The sequence below is a fragment of the Eumetopias jubatus genome, unplaced genomic scaffold (assembly GCF_037043125.1).
Source record: "Eumetopias jubatus isolate StellerSeaLion01/CBP00866 unplaced genomic scaffold, mEumJub1_p1.0 scaffold_10, whole genome shotgun sequence".
In the NCBI taxonomy this organism is placed as follows: Eukaryota; Metazoa; Chordata; class Mammalia; order Carnivora; family Otariidae; genus Eumetopias; species Eumetopias jubatus.
In genome coordinates, this window is record NW_028274816.1 from 88,645,369 (window position 1) to 88,666,908 (window position 21,540).

The 21,540-nt window shown below is 46.8% G+C and overlaps 1 protein-coding gene across 3 annotated transcripts in view; it reads left to right on the forward strand.

The window, feature by feature from the left end:
- The window catches only part of SLC39A11 (solute carrier family 39 member 11), a 329,393-nt gene that overhangs the window by 36,435 nt on the left and 271,418 nt on the right, over positions 1–21,540 (forward strand). For all 3 annotated transcript variants that reach the window (XM_028112368.2, XM_028112369.2, XM_028112370.2), the window contains exon 4: positions 10,651–10,809. In XM_028112368.2, the coding sequence (XP_027968169.1) occupies positions 10,651–10,809 (159 nt within the window). The remainder of the gene's footprint in view (positions 1–10,650; positions 10,810–21,540) is intronic.

Here is a 21,540-nt window from a genome sequence, read left to right on the forward strand (position 1 = left end):
TTTAAAAAAAAAAAAAATACAAAGTCAAGTTTTCCCAGTTTGACAACAAAGCCAGCAGGCTGCTGACCTTCCCCGCTCCTGATTCGTACTTCTCAGGGATGAGCATGAATGGCCCATTTTTAGCTGTTTGTCTGTGTGCCTCCACATTTCTCAACTGCTTGCCTACTCCTCCACAGCTTGACTCTTTCAGCTTTAAATGTAGCCAGTGACTTGCAGGTGTGGGAGATGAGGACCTGGTTCTCTTATCTCCAGCTGCATCCTACACTGTAGATACATTATATTTTTTTAGATTTGTTCAGTAGTTACAGCTTAATAATGGAATATTATCGAGCCCCGTTATTGAGTGCAACTCCGACACCCACTGCAATGTGGATGAACCTCAAAAGCATGATGCTAAGTGAAATAATCCAGACGCAAAGGGGCAAATAGTACATGGATTCCACTTACACGAAACATCTAACATAGGCACATTCGTAGAGACGGAGAGTAGAGGTTCCCAGGAGCTGTGGGGAGAGACCGGGAGAATGGGAAGTTATTGCTCAATGGTTACAGAGTTTCTGTTTGGGGTTGTGAGAAAGTGTTTCTGTTTGGGGTTGTGAGAAAGTTTTAGAAATGATGATGGTCCTGCAACATGTGAAATGTAATGAATGCCTTTGAATTGGCTAGACTTTCACATGGCAACTTTTATGTATATTTTCTCACAATAAATAAGTAAATTACTTAATAAGCCCCAAATTAGTCTGCTTACATGAAGACTGTAAGTATTATTTATGAATTTCCTTCCTTGTGCAATTGTGTTTCCCAGCATTTAGTGAAGGTCTCCATTTTCCCCCTTGGCTGGCCACCCGTCTCCCACCTGGAGGTCTATAAATCTCTCCTCCAGACATTCACATCGGCCAGGGGCTCTACGATTTTGCGCTTCCCGGGAGCCTCCCAGCCCCTCTTCTCCTCTAGGCTCTTGAACCCCAGGCCCTGCTGAGGTACCCCAAAGGGTACCAGGAGGTGAAGTCTTCAGCCGGCTGCCCCAAAAGCAGAGCCTGGCCCAGAGTCACGTGTGCAGGGATTCTGGGGAGGCAGTGCTCTGGGAGAAGCTGCCCAGGGGGTGGCCCAGGCGGCAGCAGGGCTGGGACGTGGGAGCACGCTGGGCGCTCCCGTTTGGCACACACGCTTTCATGTACCCCTGTTTTCACTGTGGTGCTCCGCCCCTAGCTGGATGTGGGGTGGGCCAGTTGCTTGGCCACATGAGGTACAGGAAGAATCTGGGGTCCGATGGCTCCTTAGCCACGCTTTCCACCAGGCTTCATTGCCACCCCATCTGCATGCCTGTTCCCCATGGCTCCGGGCCCCTCCGTCCCTGGGCTGATCTGGGTTCTAGGGAGTGACCCATCTTACTCTGACTCAGGTGTCAGCCTCCTTGGGGTGTCTGTCGGTCCTTACCTGCTCCTCCTCTCCCTCTCCTTTTGTCTTTGTGGTCGAGATCCTTCCCATCCCTATACTTTAAGTCCAGGGGGAATTTGGGATCCAGCAGCTTGTGTTTGATTGGCAACATTTAACTATAAGTTCCATCACTTATATTCCACGATATTCCAAAATGGGCTAGGATTTACACATCAGCACAGTAAATACTGCTATCATAAACACGGTCAACACTGACAGTTACATTTAGGGGGAATCATTCCCTGGTTGGAGGCACCAAGTAGGTGACATTGTGAAGATTGTTGTTTCTGAGGAATTTCAGACGTCTGAGAGATGGAATGGAGCTTTGGGATTAAGAGCTTGGCCTGGGTTTTAGATCCCAGCTCTGTCACTTCCTGCTGGGTGTCCTTGGGTGACTTACTCAACCTCTCTGAATCACAGGGAGGAGGCTGTAGGTTTCCCTGATGTGAAGCTTGTGAGGCATGCAGTCCCCCCCGCCCCCCAACTATCACCCCACCCAGTCACTGCTGACCCCACAAAGCAAATCGTGGGCCCTCTTGGCCTCAAGACTTTGCTCACACAGTTCATGTTCCTTAGCTGCCATGATCCCCCTCAATCTTCTCTCAGGCCCTGGTAATTGTTACTATTAATTCTTAATAAACTCTTCATTTGGAAGTATTTTAGATTTTGAGACAAGTTTCAAAAACAGCCCAGGGAATTTCTGCATATTCTTACCCAGTTTCCCCTAACCATGTTACATAACCACAGCACATTTGTCAAAGCCAAGAAATTAACATTGGTACATCACTGTTCCCTCAGCCCCAGATGCTAGTTGGATTTCACCATTTTTGCCCAATGCTGTCCTTCTTCTGTTCTCAGCATCCAGTCCAGGATAAATGGATAAATGTGTTGGATAAATGTGTTTCATTTGGAGTGTTGTTGTTTTAAAGTGTGGTCTGCAAGAGAGGAAGGTGTGCCTTTCATTCAGAGCCCTATACCGAGAACATAATATACGTAGACTTTGTTTTGAAGCCGCCAGCTTGAGCCATGCTGCTAAGGGGACGTTATCTTTTGAGCTACAGAACTGCTTGTTTCCCTACCTCTAAGGCAGTCCTGGGCTATGGGTTTTGGTTTTAAAGGTTTATTTAGGTTTGTAAGCTCTGATGAATCTTGCAGAGAAAAATGGTTAAAAAGATCATTTCTCCTGTTGATGAGTTGCCAAATATTTCCTAGTGCTGGGTTTTCTTGAAGCAGCTTATATCCCCATGGTGGGGAATGTCCATGGGATCAAGGTTACATCTGATGATTGCTAAAGCTGATTCATCCCAGGCTGTGGCTCTGGGATGCTTTGTCTGGTGATAAGGGAGGCACTAGCACTAACTTCAACTTTGTCTTCACTCTGTAGCTCTTAGAATTTCTTAAAGGACTCAGGGTCAGCGGAGGGGGGAAGGATGGTGCGAACTTGATGTGGGGCCGACGCGGTTAGCTTTGGATGGCACCAGCTTGCTCTGGGGCTTTGAGAAGATCCACTGGATCCCTTCGGGTCTCAGTCTTCCCACCTGTCAAATGAAGCATTTGGACTGAGCAGGCTTCTAAAACCCCTTTCAACTCTATCAGTAGACTCTATTCAAAAGCTTTTCCGTGACACTCTGCAAATTCTATACCACCTTCTTTCCACACGTAAGAAAACCTCCGTTATGTTAAACAATGACTCATCCAGTGTTTGTCAAAGGAGTGAAGGCCTTTGAGCATATGAGCCTGTATAGTACTTAAATTGGAAGGTAAAATCACTTTAAAATTTAGGTAGTAGGCTAAAAAAACGAGTGTTGAGTCACTTCCTGATTATGCCTTCTTTTGGTTTCTCCACCCCCATTGCTCCCCATCATTAGTAGGGATAACAGAATTCATTTGGGCAACCAATATTGAAGGTCGGCTTCAGGACCGCTCAGACCTGTGGTGCCAGGGTACAAAGATGCTCATAGCAGGGCCCTCATCCTAGTACCCGGGGGATATGGACACAAATAATGAACCCAGCGTGTTGGAAAGGGGCCACCCTGGTGGAGGGGGAGGGAGCAAGATGGTGCCGAGGTGGGGAGCATGCTGAGTGCAGGCTCAGGGAAGAATCCAACAATACCAACTTAATCCTTAACTTCCCGCCGGGAACTAGGTCGGTGTGGTATATGCATTGCCCCATATCATTTTAAGACGATCTTGTTATAGAGTAAGCATTGCCCCTATGTTTGGTTTGCTCAAAACTGAGCTGCGGAGAGCTTTTAAGTTACTTGCTTCGGGCTACCTAACTAGTAAGTAGCAGAGCCAAGATGCGAATTTGGACCTGATTCTAAGTCCTGTGTTTTCCCACCCATTTTTGTGTGTATATATGTGGTAGAGGGTTTTGGATGCTTGGAAGGAAGGGCATGAGAGGAAGGTCTTGGTGTTTTGGCATTTTTGCGGATAGAAGTGCGTGGGCCAAGGGATGGGGGGGCGGGGCTGGAGGGTTCAGCCTGTGGCGGGGGGCAGTTGTGCAAGAGAGGGTTCTAATGGTTAAGGCTAGCTCAACTTTCGTTTTTTTAAATTGAGATAAAATCCACGTAACACTCACCATTTTATAGTGTACAATGCAGTGGCATTTAGTACATTCACAGTCACCTCTGTCTAGTTCCAGATATATTCATCACCCCCAAGGAGGGCCCTGTACCCATTAGGTACTTGCTCCCCCATTCCCGGCCCCCATCATCCCCTGTCAATCACTAATCTGTTTTGTGTCTAGGATTGACCCGTTCTGGATCTTTTGTGCAAATGGAATCATACTCTTCTATTTATTTTTTATTTTTTAAATTTTATTTTATTTAAATTCAATTAATTAACATATAGTGTATTATTAGCGTCAGAGGTAGAGGTCAGTGATTCATCAGTTGCACGTAACACCCAGGGCTCATTACATCACGTGCCCTCCTTAATGCCCATCCCCCAGTTACCCCATGCCCCCACCCAAGTCCCGTCCAGCAACCCTCAGCTTGTTCTCTATAGTTAAGAGTCTCTTACGGTTTGTCTCCCTCTCTAATTTCGTTTTATTTTGTTTTCCCCTCCCTTCCCCTGTGATCCTCTGTTTTGTTTCCTAAATTCCACATATGAGTGAGATCATATGATAATTGTCTTTCTCTGATTGACTTATTTCGCTCAACGTGATACCCCCTAATTCCATCCATGTCATTGCCAATGGCAAGACTTCATTTTTTGATGGCTGAGTAATATTCTATTGTGTATATATATATACCACATCTTTTTTTTTAATTTTTTATTGTTAACCTAATTTGCTGTTTGCCCTTTTTTTTAGATTTTTAAAAATTTTTTTATTGTTATGTTAATCACCATACATTACATCATTAGTTTGTGATGTAGTGTTCCATGATTCATTGTTTGTGCATAACACCCAGTGCTCCACGCAGAATGTGCCCTCTTTAATACCCATCACCAGGCTAACCCATCCCCCAACCCCCCTCCCCTCTAGAACCCTCAGTTTGTTTTTCAGAGTCCATCGTCTCTCATGGTTCGTCTCCCCCTCCGACTTACTCCCCTTCATTCTTCCCCTCCTGCTATCTTCTTCTTTTTCTTTTTTCTTAACATATGTTGCATTATTTGTTTCAGAAGTACAGATCTGTGATTCAACAGTCTTGCACAATTCACAGCGCTCACCATAGCACATACCCTCCCCAATGTCTATCACTCAGCCACCCCATCCCTCCCACCCCCCACCACTCCAGCAACCCTCAGTTTCCTGAGATTAAGAATTCCTCATATCAGTGAAGTCATATGATACATGTCTTTCTCTGACTGACTTATTTCACTCAGCATAACACCCTCCAGTTCCATCCACGTCGTTGCAAATGGCAAGATGTCATTCCTTTTGATGGCTGCATAATATTCCATTGTGTGTATATACCACCTCTTCTTTATCCATTCATCTGTCGATGGACATCTTGGCTCTTTTCACAGTTTGGCTATTGTGGACATTGCTGCTATAAACATTGGGGTGCACGTACCCCTTCGGATCCCTACATTTGTATCTTTGTGGTAAATACCCAGTAGTGCAATTGCTGGATCGTATGGTAGCTCTATTTTCAACTGTTTGAGGAACCTCCATACTGTTTTCCAGAGGGGTTGCACCAGCTTGCATCCCCACCAACAGTGTAGGAGGGTTCCCCTTTCTCCGCATCCCCGCCAACATCTGTCGTTTCCTGACTTGTTAATTTTAGCCATTCTGACTGGTGTGAGGTGGTATCTCATTGAGGTTTTGATTTGGATTTCCCTGATGCCGAGCGATGTTGAGCACTTTTTCCTGTGTCTGTTGGCCATTAGGATGTCTTCTTTGGAAAAATGTCTGTTCATGTCTTCTGCCCATTTCTTGATTGGATTATTTGTTCTTTGGGCGTTGAGTTTGATAAGTTCTTTATAGATTTTGGATACTAGCCCTTTATCTGATATGTCATTTGCAAATATTTTCTCCCATTCTGTCGGTTGTCTTTTGGTTTTGTGGACTGTTTCTTTGGCTGTGCAAAAGCTTTTTATCTTGATGAAATCCCAATAGCTCATTTTTGCCCTGGCTTCCCTTGCCTTTGGTGATGTTTCTAGGAAGAAGTTGCTGCGGCTGAGGTCGAAGAGGTTGCTGCCTGTGTTTTCCTTTAGGATTTTGATGGACTCCTGTCTCACGTTTCGGTCTTTCAACCATTTGGAGTCTATTTTTGTGTGTGGTGAAGGAAATGGTCCAGTTTCATTCTTCTGCACACCACATCTTCTTTAATTGGAATCATATTCTATGTGACCTTTTGTGTCTGGCTTTTCCCACTTTGCATAATTAATGTTTTTGAGGCTCCCTTATATTGTAGTATGTACTCAGCGCTCCACTCCTTTTCATGGCTGAAAAGTACTCCAACGAGTGGAATATTTTGTTTCTCCATTCACCTGTTAATGAACATTTGGGCTGTTTGTCAGCCCAAATTTTTTGTCAACTAGGAACAAGATCAACATCCATTTTTAAAAAATTAACTCAGGTCATCCATTCCTTCACTTGCCCCTCTGCAGGGTTGGACGTTGGGGTCAGTTATGGGGCTGAGATGCCCTGGGCAGTGTGTCAAGAAGAGAGCCAGGGAGGGATCAACCTTGGTCATGGGGAGTGAGGAGGAGACACAGCTTCTCAAATGTCAGCTTGTCTGACAATCACTCTGTTCCACCTTCAGGTTTCTGGGCCCTGCAGTAGGCCTCCCAAACTAGCCAGATGGAAGGGAGATATTCGGTCCTCTTTTTTAAAAAAATGTATTTCCTCCTTAGCTCTTTTCGCAGAAATTGTCATTGTTATTGAAATGCTTGCTCCCTTTAGCTTCTTGGATTATTTAGCAAGAATTGGGGTCGCTTTGGTCTTAGCAACACCTGGCTTGGAGGATGGGCTTCACACAAGCTTTCCCATAGTGCATTTGACTGATTGTGCTTTACTTTTTATTTTGGCAATAAACAGGCAAGAAAAGGGCTTTGGGGGAACAGTGAGGTTCCTACCATGTGCCCTAAAACCTGATTATGCATTCCTTTTCTAGACAAAGGTGGGGAGAGGAAGGTGCTCGTTGTCTGCTCCTCATGCTTCTATCTGATGTCTTCAAGGCTGGTGCTGCTAATCTAGTTTTTGCATTTATAAGAAGCGTTGTAGTGCAGTAGGAGGGCTTTGGGTATCTGTCATCTGGGGTCATAAAGGGACTGGCCGGCAAGGACCTCCCTGTGGAGCTCATTACCTGAAATCTTGGGCCCACTTCTCACCACCTTCTCCTTCCTGGCCTATCCCCTCCAAGCCCTGCTTCTTAGAAGTAAATGAGGGTTAATCAGATGCATGACTTCCTGCTACTGTATCAGCTAGTTAATGTCACTACATCCAGATTAAAAAATGCTTAACATTTAAAGGAGCTTTGTTAGTATTGAGAGTTTCAAGCTGGCCACCTACATGGGGGGGGCAATTATTGAATAAGGCTTAATATACAATCCAGCAATTGTACTCCTTGGTATTTACCTGAATGAACTGAAAGAGTTATGTCTACACAAAAACCTGGTGATAGCAGCTTTATTCATTATTCATAATTGCCGAAACTTGAAAGCAGCCAAGATATCCTTCTGTAGGTGAATGAGGACAAACAAAATGTGGGCCATCCAGACAATGGAATATTATTCAGGGCTAAAAAGAAATGAGCTATCCAAGCCATGGAAAGATGTGGAGGAATCTTAAAAGCATATACTGAGTGAAAGAAGCCAATCTGAAAAGGCTATGGACTGTGTGATCCCAGCTGTACGGCATTCTGGAAATGGCAAAAGACTATGGAGACTGTAAAGAGATCAGTGGTTGGCAAGGGTTGTGGGGAGGTAGGGATGAATAGGCAGAGTACCCAGGATTTGTGGGGCCATGAAACTACCCTCTAATGATACCGGAATGGTGGATACCTATCTTTATGTATTTATATAAGCCCATAGGATGTACAGCACCAAAACTGATCTCTAATGTAAACCATGGACTTCAGATGATAATGGTATATCAATTTATTGCAACAAATATGCTACTGAGGTGTGGGGTGCCCATACTGGGAGTTTGTGCAAGTCTGGGGCACAGGACTTCTCTGTACTTTCTGCTCTATTTTGCTGTGAACTTATAACTGCTCTAAAAAAAAAATGTAACATATGCCTTCGAAGGCTATATTAGTTTCTTGTTGCCACCGTAAGAAAATACCACAAATGTAGCAGCTCAAAAGGACATACATATGCGATCTGAAAGTCCTGGAGTTCAGAAGTCCCAAATGGTTCTTCCTGGGTTACAGTCGAGGTGTTGGCTGGGCTGCATTCCTTCCGGACGCTCTAGGGGAGAGTCTGTTTCCTTGCCGTTTCCACTTTCTGGAGGCCACCTGTATTTCTTGGTTCATGACCTCTCCTCCATGCTTCAAGCCAGCCCGGCAGCATCTTCCAGTCACTTAACTGACTGTGACCTCTGCTCTTGTCATCACATCTTCTCTCTGACTCTGACTCTTCTTGTCTTCTCCTAAGAACCCTGGGATCGCATTGGCTCTGCCCAAATCATCCAGGATAGGCTCCCCATCTTAAGGTCCTTAACTTCATTAGAGCTGCAGAGTCCCTTTTGCCACATAAGGGGGACATAGTCACAGGTTTTGGGGATCAGAATGTGGCTGTCTTTGGGGGGAGGTCATCATTTTGTCTCCCACATACACCCTCTAAATAGCTTTTCTTTGGGCCCTGTTGTCCCTTCGGACAGGCAACCTGGTTCTATTTCACCATTGTCCTGTGGTCATTTTTTCCAGTTTATGTAGGAGGTCAGGAGTCTGGTGAGGAAAAGAAATGAAGGAAATCCAGTTGGGTCCTGGATTTCACTGGAAGCGTAGAGAACGGTGATGCTCGAGGAGGGGCCCATCTGAATCACCCAGCATCCTCTTCTCTTTCAAGCATCTCAGCATCCCAGCACCCCTCCGTTGAGAGGCACATCTCTTCCACTCTACCTCCTGTCACTTGTCTGGGGGAACATTTTGTATTTCTCATCTGCAGGGGCAAGGAAGAAGTTGGCGTCCAGGGATGCGGAGGGTTGGAAGGGGTCTTGGGCAGAAGAGGTTCCACTTTGTGTGGAAGAGGTGGATGGGGGGCTGAGGCTGAGGAGGTGCCCCCCCCCCCCGCCCGCCCCGTGGCATCAACAAGAATGGGAGGCAGGGAGGGATTAGAGGATGAGATGAGCGGCCTTCCTGGGTGGTGCTGCCTTAGGGTCGCTGATGGTGGGGCTGTTTGTGAGGCCCTGGGATGTGCACACAGAGAGCTTGCTGGACAGGTGCGGGCAGGTCCTCCTCAGTGCAGAGTTTACCACGAACAGCAGCTGCCAAGGGCTCTTGAGTTCTAAAGCCAGTGAGACAAGAGTCTGGGAAAGGGATGGGTTAGGCTGTGGCATGGAGAAGGAGCCCACAAGCTTCCTTGGATGATCTCATGGAGCTGAACTAATGAGGCATTTTCTTTCTGGGAGTTTCTGAGGCAGATACAATCTTTCCGTGGGTGGCACTGAGACTTTTGCCGGGAGAATGGGGCCCAGAGCAATGACTATGTGTGGATGATGGTTGGCAGAAGGAAAATTACTTTCTGCGTGGATTTGTTCTTTATTGTTGCTTTTGTAATACCTGGTTCTGTCACTCCAAATGTTATTTTGGGGACGGGTGATGCAGATGTTTTTTTTTAAGGCAGGGCATAATTAAATCATTTTTAGAAACCCATTCAACATTTTACGTGTCAGTGATGACTGTCATATGCTTACGATGAGTAGTGGGTTTACTCTTGCCAAGATGTCACAGCATCTTTAAGAGTAAACAGCCGTGGATGAGTGTTTAATTCAGTAAACACTGGAGAAGTTTTATCCAATTGACCTCACTGAGATTTGGGTTCAGCTTCATTTTTCTCTTCCCTTTCATGGTTCTGCCCTCATTCAGGTGATTATGGTCCTACTTGCTCAGGTCCGTGAATCTGCCATTTATTGGCGACGTGACCTCCTGCACATTATCTTATTACTTCTAGATTCAATTTCATTATCCGTGGATAGCAACAGAGAACAGCATCTGCCTCCCGGGGCTGTGGCAATGATAAAAGAAGATATCAAAGATCTATTTCCCTGGATGTAGTAGGTGATCAATAAATATTAGTTCCCCTTCTTTCCTTTTAGAGATAACAAAGTTGGCAAGGCCAAGCTGACACTGATCAGCAGTTGTCTTCAAATAATATTTCAAAGGCTGCCACGTATCCTAGAGGAAAGATACCTTCTTTGGTGCTCCAGAGAGCAGACGTAGAGCTAACAGGTAAAAATTGAAGGGAGACAGTTATGTGGGATACACGTCTACTGTGACAACCAAAAATGTCTCCACACATTGCCAAACATCCCCCAGAGGGTAGAGTGGCCAGAGGTTGAGACCCACCGAGTTAGAGGCTAGATGAGAGCAAACTGGACTCCATCCTCCCAAGGTCACCTCCATCCTGCGCCATATTGGGTTCCTATGGCATTCTGGTGGTGGTTTTGTGGTTTGAGAGAGTACCGAATGCTGAAGACAAAAGGCCTAACACTCGCGTAGGGTTCGGTTTGGGCCACAGAGAGCAACTGAAGTGGGCACTTGGAAGGCCTTTTGGGGTTGTGGTTTGTTTAATGGCTTGTTCACTGTGGTTTTGCAGGTCATGTTAGCAGCTTCCTATTGGTCTCTCCTGGCCCCAGCCGTTGAGATGGCCACGTCCTCTGGGGGCTTTGGTGCCTTTGCCTTCTTCCCCGTGGCCATTGGCTTCACCCTCGGAGCTGCTTTTGTCTACCTGGCTGACCTCCTGATGCCTCACCTGGTGAGTACTGCTCTTCAGACTTGACGTACCTACTCATGGCTCTGTTGAGTAGCCAGTGATATAGAAATAGATATTTCAAGCCATTTAGGGCTTTTACCTAGAATTTTACCGTGAATTGGGACTTTTTTTTTTGTCCTAAAAGAAAATAAGCTCTTGGTAATATGACTAATCATCCCCTTAGTTACATTTTGCTAAGTTCAGATTTTAAATGTCAGATTTCATTATAAATAGAGAGCGCAGCTGACGTACCGTGTGGCACTGTTTCTGAGCGGACCTAGCAACTGGGAGAAGTGAGTGATTATGATGATCATGGTCTTGACCCTTAGGAACCTACACTGTCATCACGAAGATGATGACACACCCAACTATAGCATAAGACCATTGACAAAGCGTCACATCGGCAAGGGCTTATTAACAGGAGGATGAGGTGGGGACACTGGGCAGCAGAGCCCTGAGTTCAAGTTCACTTCTGCCGTTGCCTGGTTGTGTGCCCCTTGGCTCACAACCTTCCTCCCTATAGCTTGAGGATAACTCCCTGTAGGGGCTGCAAAGTAAAAATTTAAAAATCTAACAAGGCATCAGAATTGGGGGCAAATCAGAGATTTTAGGCTTTTTTACTGAAATGGGGCTGGTGGGTTAGGTTTGGAGAATGACCATGTACTTACTTGCTCACGTGGAAGCATGGTACGAACCACAGCCTGAAATCTGGCCCTGAAATCGTAACCGGATGCTATTGGCTAAAATTAGGTAGTGTGCATATGCTATGTGTAGAGAAGGGTCAGTGTCCGCTGTGTAGAGAAGGGTCAGTGTCTGTAAGAAGCCAGTACAGGAACACAGAGCCTTACCCAGCCAGCCCTAGAGGTCGGCAGAAGTCCTCTGTGATATCTGAGCTGGTGCTTGAATTCTCTGTTCACCCAGAAACAGAAGAGGCACAAGAGGGACTCTGTAGGGGAGAATGGGGTTGGAAGTCGTTTCTTCTGTTGGACTGCGACGAGCTGGGATCGGGTCAGGCTCACTGGAGTCGCAGGACATCTAGCCCAGCCTTCTTTGCTGCTATAAATTCCTGACCAAAGAGAAGGAAGGGTTCTTGGGAACTTGTCCTTGGGGCCGATGAGAAATTGATTCCTCATGTCACAGAAAGACCAGCCTCTGGACCAGACAGCTGGATGTGATAGTTGGATGGAGAGTCACAACACTGTCTCAGAGGAAAGACCATGTGTCATTTTTTTCATCATGAGCTTGAATGTCAGTGTCAGTTTCTGGCCCCTGAACCCTTGGCTTCCTTGCCATTGATTATATCTGCATAATAGGAACTTCCAGAGGTCCTCTGTGTGGGCTGCCATATTCTGCTCTCAGATCCACCCTGGTCATGTGTGAACTTGCCGTTGGGATGTATTCTACTTGCCCTGGCAGGAAGATCTTACAGCCAATGGCCTTACCTCTCAGAACAGCGGACCAGGGGCTGGCTCAGCGGCTCTGCATAGCCCCCATTGGGTCTCATTCTGCCTTTCGTACCTGGGCTCAACTGGGCTTCTAAGACTGTGTCTCGTGGAGGGCTCTTTGCAATCATGATGGGTCACTGCTCACCGGTACTGGGGGCGGGGACGGGGGCAGGTATATTTGATCAGCTGTCTGAATGTGGGGACTTTCTCTGGGCAGTGTAAATAGTCATTGACCAGTTTGTACTGGGCAGCATCATTGTTTTAACCTTTTGCTTGGTGTTTGTTCTAATATATGCTTTGAATATGGAGAAGATCCCAAGGGAAAGTCGTGGACAGACTGCACAGAAAATTAGGAATGGCTTGGGAGTGGTGGCTGAGCATCCAGGGAGAGAGTTGGAGGGGGCTTGAGTATGGACATGATAACCATGAATGCCCAGAACCTCACTAATTGGCAGAAAGATCAGCCTGACAGTAAACATCTGTTCTAGGACATTTGAAAAGAAATTAATTTTTGCTGTTGATGTGAGAAGGGGAATTTGTTCTGGAAGGTCTATAAACAGATAAGAATTATTTATAAGTGCTACAGGCACCGAATACAGATGTTGCTGTTGAGAGTCGCAAACTCAGGCCACCGTCGCTCTGAGACAGCATGAGGTTCCCCTAGGTTTCACTCTTAATGTGCTTTCCAAACCCAGAAGGGGCAGCATCGCGGATCTATTGAAGGTGCTTCGTGGAGTGTGAGTTAATGGGTTTTGATATTGCGTCCATGTGATTATCCGACCCTGCCTGAGCACCCACAGGGGAGGTAGTCTTCCCAGGCAGCCGGAAGCCGGTTTGAGAACCTAGACTCTTGGGTTTGTGGGAAGGAGATGGTTAACCACCAACTCTGGTCTCCCAACTCTATTTCTGTTCGTTCAGCCTTTCAGATTTATCTGTCCCCCTGTTTGAGCTGAAGCAAAATACTGCTCATGAAAAGGGTTTCACTCATAACAGTCTGTCAGGTTGAACCCGTTGCGGCTTTGTTAACTTCAGATACATCAAATTGCTCTCTGAACTGGGTATTTGTTTTCGTTTCTTTATCTGCGAATAAAGTAGAGAAGGCTCAGGCAGTAACCGTTAATGGGAAATGAGCTTACAGAGATTTATGGAGATTTTGCCAAATGGTATCTTAATGGGAGAGGGACAGAGGCAGGGGGTAGGCACGGAGGTAGCCAGCTGCTGGACCCCAGGAAGAGGGCTGCCAAGAGGGGGCTGTTGGGGAATGTGACTGGGGCCAGCCTGAGCCCAGGCTTTCCCTCCGGAGGCCCGAGGGAGAGACAGAATGGATAGTAAATAGCCGTTTGGAGACACTGACATTTTTATGATCTTTGCAGTTCTGCTTCTGTATGAAGTTAAGGATGACAGTAGGTGGGTGACCTTTACCTTGAGTTTAAAGCAGTATTATTTTCTACTGGTGGGTAGAAGGGTAGGGTTGGGAAGGACAGTAGGGTGTGTGTGTTCCCAAGGCCTCCTGTCTTTCTTTTTAATCATATTAGTGTTACAACGATACAACACAAAAATCTCATCATAAAAACTAAAAAAAAGAAAAAAAATTATGTGACGGTCCCTTCCTGCTATGGACTTATGTCCCCCTCAAATTCATATGGTAAAATTCCAACCCTCAGTGTGATGGTATTAGGAGGTGGGGCCTTCCGGAGGTGATCAGGTCATGGGTGTGGTGCCCTTATGATGAGATTAGTGCCCTTATAAAGAGGTCCCCAAGAGCTCCCTGTTCCTTCTGCCATGTGAGGACACATGGGGACACATGGATGCTGTCTGTGAACAACAAACCAAACACGATTCTGCCAGCCCTTTGATAGCCTTCCAGCCTCCAGAACTGTAAGATATACATTTCTGTTGTCTATAAGCCACTCGGTCTATAGTAATTTTTTAACTAAAAAAAATTTTATTTATATATTTTTTTCAAAAGATTTTATTTATTTACTTAAGAGAGAAATCGAGAGACAGAGGATAAGTGGAGCGGAGGGGAAGAGGGAGAGGGAGAAGCAGACTCGCCACTGAGCAGGGAGCCCAGCGCGGGGCTCAATCCCAGCACCCGGGATCATGACCTGAGCCAAAGGCAGATGCTTGACCGACTGAGCCACCCAGGCGCTCCTGATTTTAATAGATTTTATTTTTTTTTAGTAATCTCTACACCCCACATGGGGCTCGAACCCACAACCCCAAGATCGAGTCACACCCTCCACTGACTGAGCCAGCCAGACGCCCCCTAGAGTAATTTTTTTATAGCAACCCCGAAGGGACTTAAGACACTTCCACCTTCCCGTCCTATCCCCAGACCAACCATTGTTATCAGTTTAGTGGGTATCCTTCCAGATTTTTTCTCTTTTCTTTAAGAAAATGAACTGTGTTGTGTCTTTTAAACGCTGAAATGTAAACGCTTTCCCCATTTGCTTGTATTGCTCGGGCGCGCTTTAGATCCGCTCGATAGAGATCCAAGCTCTGCCTCATTTCAAGCTCCTTTCTCTTGTGTGCGCGCGTGCAATGGGTTTTCACACCATCAGAACCGGGGTGTGCATCCTCTTGTGTGTTATTTTTACATTTGAAGTGACTTTCACCTACAGTCATTCTAGTCCCTGTGCAGCGTCCCACCACCTTACTGTATGTAGTTCGCCTGGTAATTTCCCCATCATCGAGTAGCTGGATTGCGCCAGGCCTTTATATATGTATCTATGTACATCTGGAAATGTAATTTTGTTTTGTGTTTTCTGAAAAACACATGGTAACATACTGTCTGTGTTGTTGCTACTTGCTTTTTTCAGTTTGCTTTCCGTCTTGGCAGTCTCCCCGGGAAATATGTGCTCCCACCATCTCCCTCCCCTCTCTCGGGATGTGACATCTTGAGGAGGCCGCCCAGGGGCTCGCCGGGGATAGGGGCAGGTGGTGGGTCTCGGCGATCCCGTCTGAGATCTCTCATCTCAGAGAGAGTGGCTGGCGGTCCTGCCCAGTCAGGCCCTGGGGGGGCAGGGCCGATTCGCAAGAGGTGGGGGGTACTGCCTTCTCCGCTCCCTCCTTAATTTATCTGTGTCCTCAGTCCTGTTGTTTCTTCTCTTTGTTGACTCTGTAATGGCAAAGAAGACGCTTCTGCTGAAAACCTGAGCAAGCGGGGTGTGCCCGTACTTTTAATATGCGGCCAACGTTGGCTGATGTCACTATTGGTTGGCTGGGGTTGCTATGAGGGGCCCACCTAGGACAAGTGTCTGGAAGCGACACAGGTTGCAGGAGCCAGTATTTTTCCCCCAGAGGGGGTGTTCGGGTATTTTTTTTTTTTTTTTGTCCTGTATAGGTTCTCTCCATCTTTAGCATTCTGATTCTACTTCAACTAAAGAATACCTTGCAGAGAAAAGATGGGGTTGTGGGGCGTGAGGGGCGGCAGGAATATCTTACAGAACGCCACGTGGAGAAACTGCGGTGGTGACCCCCTGAGAGCCTGTAGCGGAAGCCTGACATTGTCCGATAAGCCCAGCTAGCTTCATAGAGAAGCCTGGCCCCCTCTGCCTCAGTTTTAGTGCTTCCTTCTGTTTGTTTGTTTTTTGTAAGATTTTACTTATTTGAGAGAGAGCATGCGAGTGGGCACGCCCACTTGCACGGGGCAGTGGAGGGGAGGAATGGGAGGGGAGGGGAGGGGGTGGGGAAAAGGGGTAGAGGGAGAGGGAGAAGCAGGCTCGCTGCTGAGCGGGGAGCTTCAGTGCGGGGCTCCATCCCAGGACCCTGAGATCATGACCTGAGCCCAAGGCAGACACGTAACTGACTGAGCCCCCCAGGCGCCCCTTAGCGCTTCCTTATTTCTTATGCTTTGTTGAGCTTCGGCAGATGCAATTCTGCTTGATACTGGAAGGTACACTGGGTTTGATGGCTTGTTGCCATCCTGGCTAGGCTGGAGAGAGCCTCCAGTGCAGGGGCTGGGCCTGGGGCCTGGGGGGCGGGGCGGGATCGGGTAGCTCTACTGGCTGTAGAATCTGGTCAGAGAGGGATGAGGTTTTTTTTACCCTCTATACATCTGTACTCGTAAACTACTATGGATTTGCCTTGTCATCTATCCCCAGGGCTCCTCGTGGGAGTGGCTCCAGACATCCTCTATGCTGTAGGTCTGCAGTTCCTTTCCCCTGTCCTGTATCTTAGGGGTGGGTGGAGGGGAAGGGGTTTCATCCCCATGTCCCAGGAGCACACCGTGGCTCCAGAATCATAGCCAGTCCCCTCTGGAGCCTCCTTTTTCCAATGACTTGGGTTAAGTGTAGAACTTACCCTCACCTTGACCTGAGTAAGATAGAGGTGTTCTGAGTCTAGTGCAAAAGCTAAGTGGTGATTGCTAACCCAGTGCCAGTGGCGAATAGCTCAGAACACTGTTCTCCCCTGCTTACCCTACAGGATGTAGTGGTGTGTTCCTTCTCCACAAAGCTTCCCTGGCTGCCCCATGTCTTGGTTCCACTTGGTGCTTTTCCCACTGTGGCCCTTCTCTTCCCTTCCTTCTCTTCCCACGGGCCGTCACCCGTGGCCCCGACCCCCTGTGGCCTGAAGGCAGGAGCGTGGGCAGGGGTGGGTCTGCTCTGGTGCCCCCTGTGTCCTCTGCACCAATCAGCACGCTGCCTGGCATACAATAGGTCTCCAGGAGGAATCTGATGAATGTAGGAATGAAGATGTTGGAAAGATCCAGTGGGATCATCTTTGCGAAAACTCCCTCTAGCTTCTAAGTTTAAATGGCTTTACAGCCTGTGAGATATTTTCTGGAAGCAGATCCATGCCCTTTGCAAGGACCACTTTCTTGGCACAACAAACATGAGGCACGGATAATTAACCGTGCGGGTAAAAAATAGAAAGACTTAATATGAGATTTGAATCTGGTCTATGATTTGTCATGGCTTTATTTTCTTAATGATGTTTACCTAAGAAGCTAAAGACTTACACTGCCATTTAGAACAGGCATTTTCTGAGCAAGGTGATCAGGAAGTGTGTTCAGAGGGAGGTAGGTGGGGCGGGGTGGGGGTGGGAAGGAGCAGGGAAGTTGTCTTTGGTGTTTTAGGAAAAAAAAATATATTGAGGGGCTCCTGGGTGGCTCAGTTGATAAGCATCTGCCTTCGGCTCAGGTCATGGTCCCAGGGTCCTGGGATCAAGCCTTGCGTTGGGCTCCCTGCTCAGCGGGAGGCCTGCTTCTCCCTCTCCCACTGCCCCTGCTTGTTGTGTTCCCTCTCTCACTGTCTCTCTCTCTCCGGCAAACAAACAAATTAAAAAAAAAATCTTAAAAAAAAGAAAAAGAAAAATATTGAGACCCGAACCTCCCTCTGGGGGTTCTGATTTCGTTGTGCGCATGGCGAGGCCTAGGTATCTAAAACAAAACACCCCCACAGAGGCTCCGGTGTGCAGCCAAGGTCGGTGACCACTGAATGAAGGCTACTCAACTTGCTTTTGTTCGGGTGTTGTTTTTTGGATAATTCACTGCAATTCCAATACTTTTCTCTTTACCTTCTAAGCCAAGTTTTACTATTGCCAAAGACTCAGAAAAGAGGGAAAGAAGGACTTCTGTAGGGGATGAAGGGGCAGTCTCAAGATGAAAAGGGAGAGGATCTAGTTCTCTGGGTTGCAAATTTCAGAGCTCACCAGAATCACCTGGGAGACCTTTACCCGAGAGGCTCTAGATGCTTTTTGGCACATATTCCCATTTACCACTGCCTTTCTCTTCCCTTGGTCCTCCAGGCAGCCTTTGTAGAAGTAATCACCTGCTTTGTCTGACACCCTGAATCCTGACTCTGCTCACCCCTCCCCATTTTGCCAGAAGCTACTTGAATATCAAGTTCCCATATGGCAGAGCAAGTGGCAGTTGGTGGCGTCCCAGGAGACTGGCTCACGAAGATGCCCAGAAATGGTTTAGGGCAGGACCTGTAGGTAATGATCGGAAAGTGCAAGCTAATGCTAGGTTTTCTTGCTGAGAGTGTTCTAGTTCGACATCACAGTTGGGAGTAGAAGTGGGTGATTTATATTATATAAGGGTACTGTATTTTGTGACGGCATATTATATGATGATATATAAGGATATTCCAGAATGGCATTTTGTAATAATATGTCATTATGTACATTGTATCTTAATTCTTTCTTTTTTTTAAATGTTTATTTGTTTATTTGAGAGAGAGAGAGAACGTGAGAGAGTGCCTGAGCAGGGGGAAGGTCAGAGGGAGAGAGAGAATCTCAAGTAGACTCCCCGTGGAGCAAGGAGCCTGACATGGGGCTTGATCCTATGACCCTGAGATCGCGACCTGACCTGAAATCAAGAGTCAGACGCTCAACCAACTGAGCCACCCAGGCACCCCATATCTTAATTTTTTCTAACACCCCCACGCTCGCCACCCTAGTTTGCATTTCTAGGTTGGCATACAGCTTCTTTAGAGGTAACACATTGTAGGGGAGCAAGCATGGGCATTGGACCAAATTGCCCTGGATTCCTAGGGCTGCCTGCCTAGGGGCAGTTACTTATCTCTCCGAGCTTCAGCCTCCTTATCTGTAGAATGGATGTAATCCTACCTGAGCGAGTGGACATGAGGATTAACTGCAATAAATGCTTCTAGAGCACCTAACACACAGTTTGGCTGGTGTTTAATAAATATCAGATCCTTATATCAGGAAATGTGGAAGCTTTTGTGGATTCAGGCTTAATCAAGTGTGTGTGTGTGTGTGTGTGTGTGTGTGTGTGTGTGTGTTGGGGGAGATGTGTCTACGTACTTGTGTATGCTTGCAGTCTTTGGAGGGCTTCATTGTGATGTTTGTCTGTCTTGCCTCTGGGTTCTAGAAGGTGAGATGTCCTTTCATAGATGTTTGGATATCCCATGGGCAAATGGCCCCTTCTTTCTAAGGGAATGGGTTGAAAAGTTGTGCCTTTAAAACTGGACCCTTAGGACCATTGCCCATCTTTGGCACTTGTCCTGTGTTGTCTTTCTCTCAGATGGATTTGTCGTTAAAAGGAAGAGTGACCAACTGGCCACTCGGAGACCAAAATGATTTGATTTGGTGAGGTGGAAACCTTCAGTTCTCCCATGCCTTACCTGTAAATAAGTAGATTTACTTTACTCACATAACAGGTTGCTAGTGGGTTGTCCACCTGGTTTGACATCTAGGCTACCAACTGAATGATGCCTCCCCTCCCCCCCATTCATATGTTGAAGCCCTAAACCCCAGCGTGGTATTTGGAGTGAAGTCTTGGGGAGATGACGAGGCTTAGATGAGGTCCCGAGGGTGAGGCCCACTATGATGGGATTAGTGCTCTTACAAGAAGAGACACCAGAGAGCTTGAGCTCCCTTTCTCTGCATGAGGAAAGTGGCTTCCTGCCAGGAAGAAAGCTCTGTTGGGTGTTTTCCCTACCACCAGTCAGTTCTCCAACACCAGCTGGGTATCCTACAGTTCAAGTCCATCCCGACGCTATCTACCTGCAGAGATCTACCTACCTGCCAATATCAAGTCCTGGTTGTGTCGATCAGCTATAGATCAGAGGTTCCCAACCCCCCTCCTTGGATTTGATTAATTTGCTAGAGCAGTTCACAGAACTCAGGAAAACAATTTACAGTTGACCCTTGGACAATGCAGGGGTTAGGGGTGCCAATCCCCGCCCTCCACATACAGTACAAAATCTCCATATAACTTTTGAATCTTCTAGAACTGAACTATTAATAGCTTCCAGTGTTGACTGAAAGCCTGACTGATAACATAGACAGTTGATTAACACTTCTTTGGTATGTTATATAATTTATGTGCAGTATTCTTATGATAAAGTAAGCTAGAGAAAATATTAAGAAAATCATAGGGAAGAAAAAATACATTTACAGCACTGTATTGTATTTATGGAAAAAGTCCTCATATAATTGGTATGGACCCACGTGGCCCTTGTGTTCAAGGGTCAACTGTACTCATGAGATTACTGGTCTATTACAAAAAAAATAAAAGAAACAGACGATGGGAGAGAAGCATGGGGCCAGGTGCAGGAGCTTCTGTCCTCTCTCCCTGCACCTCAGTCGGCCGCATCTCTATGTGTTCACCAAACAGGAAACTCTCTGAACCCTGTCCTTTTGGGTTTTTATGGAAGTTCCATTACCTGGGCACAATTGATTAAATCATCGATTCAACCTCCAGTCTCTCTTTGCTTCCCGGAGGTCAGGGGATGGGGCTGAAAGGTCTAACCCTCTAATCACATGGTTGGTTCCCCTGGCAACCAACCCCATCCTTAGGTGTTTTCTAAAGGTCGCCTGATTAACATAAGCTCAGGTGTGGTGGAAAGAGGTTTGTTACGAATATCAAGACACCTTAATCTCATCGCTTAGGACTTCCCAGTGGGTTTTAAGAGCTCTTGTGCCAGAGATAGGGGCAAAGACCAAACACATATTTCTTATAAATCACGGTATCACAAGGGTCCTCACCAGAAACCAACCCTCCCGGGACCCTGATCTTGGACTCTCAGCCCCCAGAACTGTGAGAAACCAGTTTCTGTTGTTTAAGCCACCCAGTGTGTGGGGCTCTGTTAGGGCAGCCCGCGCTAAGACAGTGGTGAAAACTATCCTCTCAGATCTTGAGTGATTCATTCCTTCTTTGCTCCTTGCATGGGTCCATGCCACTCTCTGCAGCCACCTCAGCTCTGGCTCAGGGGTCCTGTCACTGCCTATGCAGGACTCACCCCCATGACATCTCTGTGGAGTGTCCTTTTGCCCCTTAGTCTTGTGGGGCTAGATTGTGTTCTCTGCCTGTTCGCGCGGTCTGCCTTCTCTCTAAAACAGGTGTCAGTCTCCTCCCTCTGGTGTCTTTGTAAGGGTTCTAGTTTTCCATCTGATGCAGGCTGGCTGGGTCCAAGGACCCAGAGGGGGTTCTTGCAGGACCAGCCAAGACGGTCCTTGACTTTGTGCAGGAAAGAAATCAAAAGTGAGGAAGTGAGAGTAGAGTTTAAAAAAGGTAGAGAGAGTGTAGATATGGACAGAGCATCCGGGAGACTCAGAAAGGAAAGAAGGCTGAATCTCCTCTTTGTTTGGGGTTTGGAGTTTTTATTGAGGACAGCGGTCTGTGTCTTTTCAGTAATCCGGGAACAAAGATATGTGTTTAGGTGTTCCCTATAAATCATTTATGCCCTGGAGGCAGGAGTCTTGATGAGTCAGTGGTCAGGTCTTCCCCACCTGGTCCCTCCTTAGATGTTATCTGTTGTGCTGGAAGATTCCGAAGAAATCATTAAATCCTTGACCTTTATAAAGAAGACATACATTA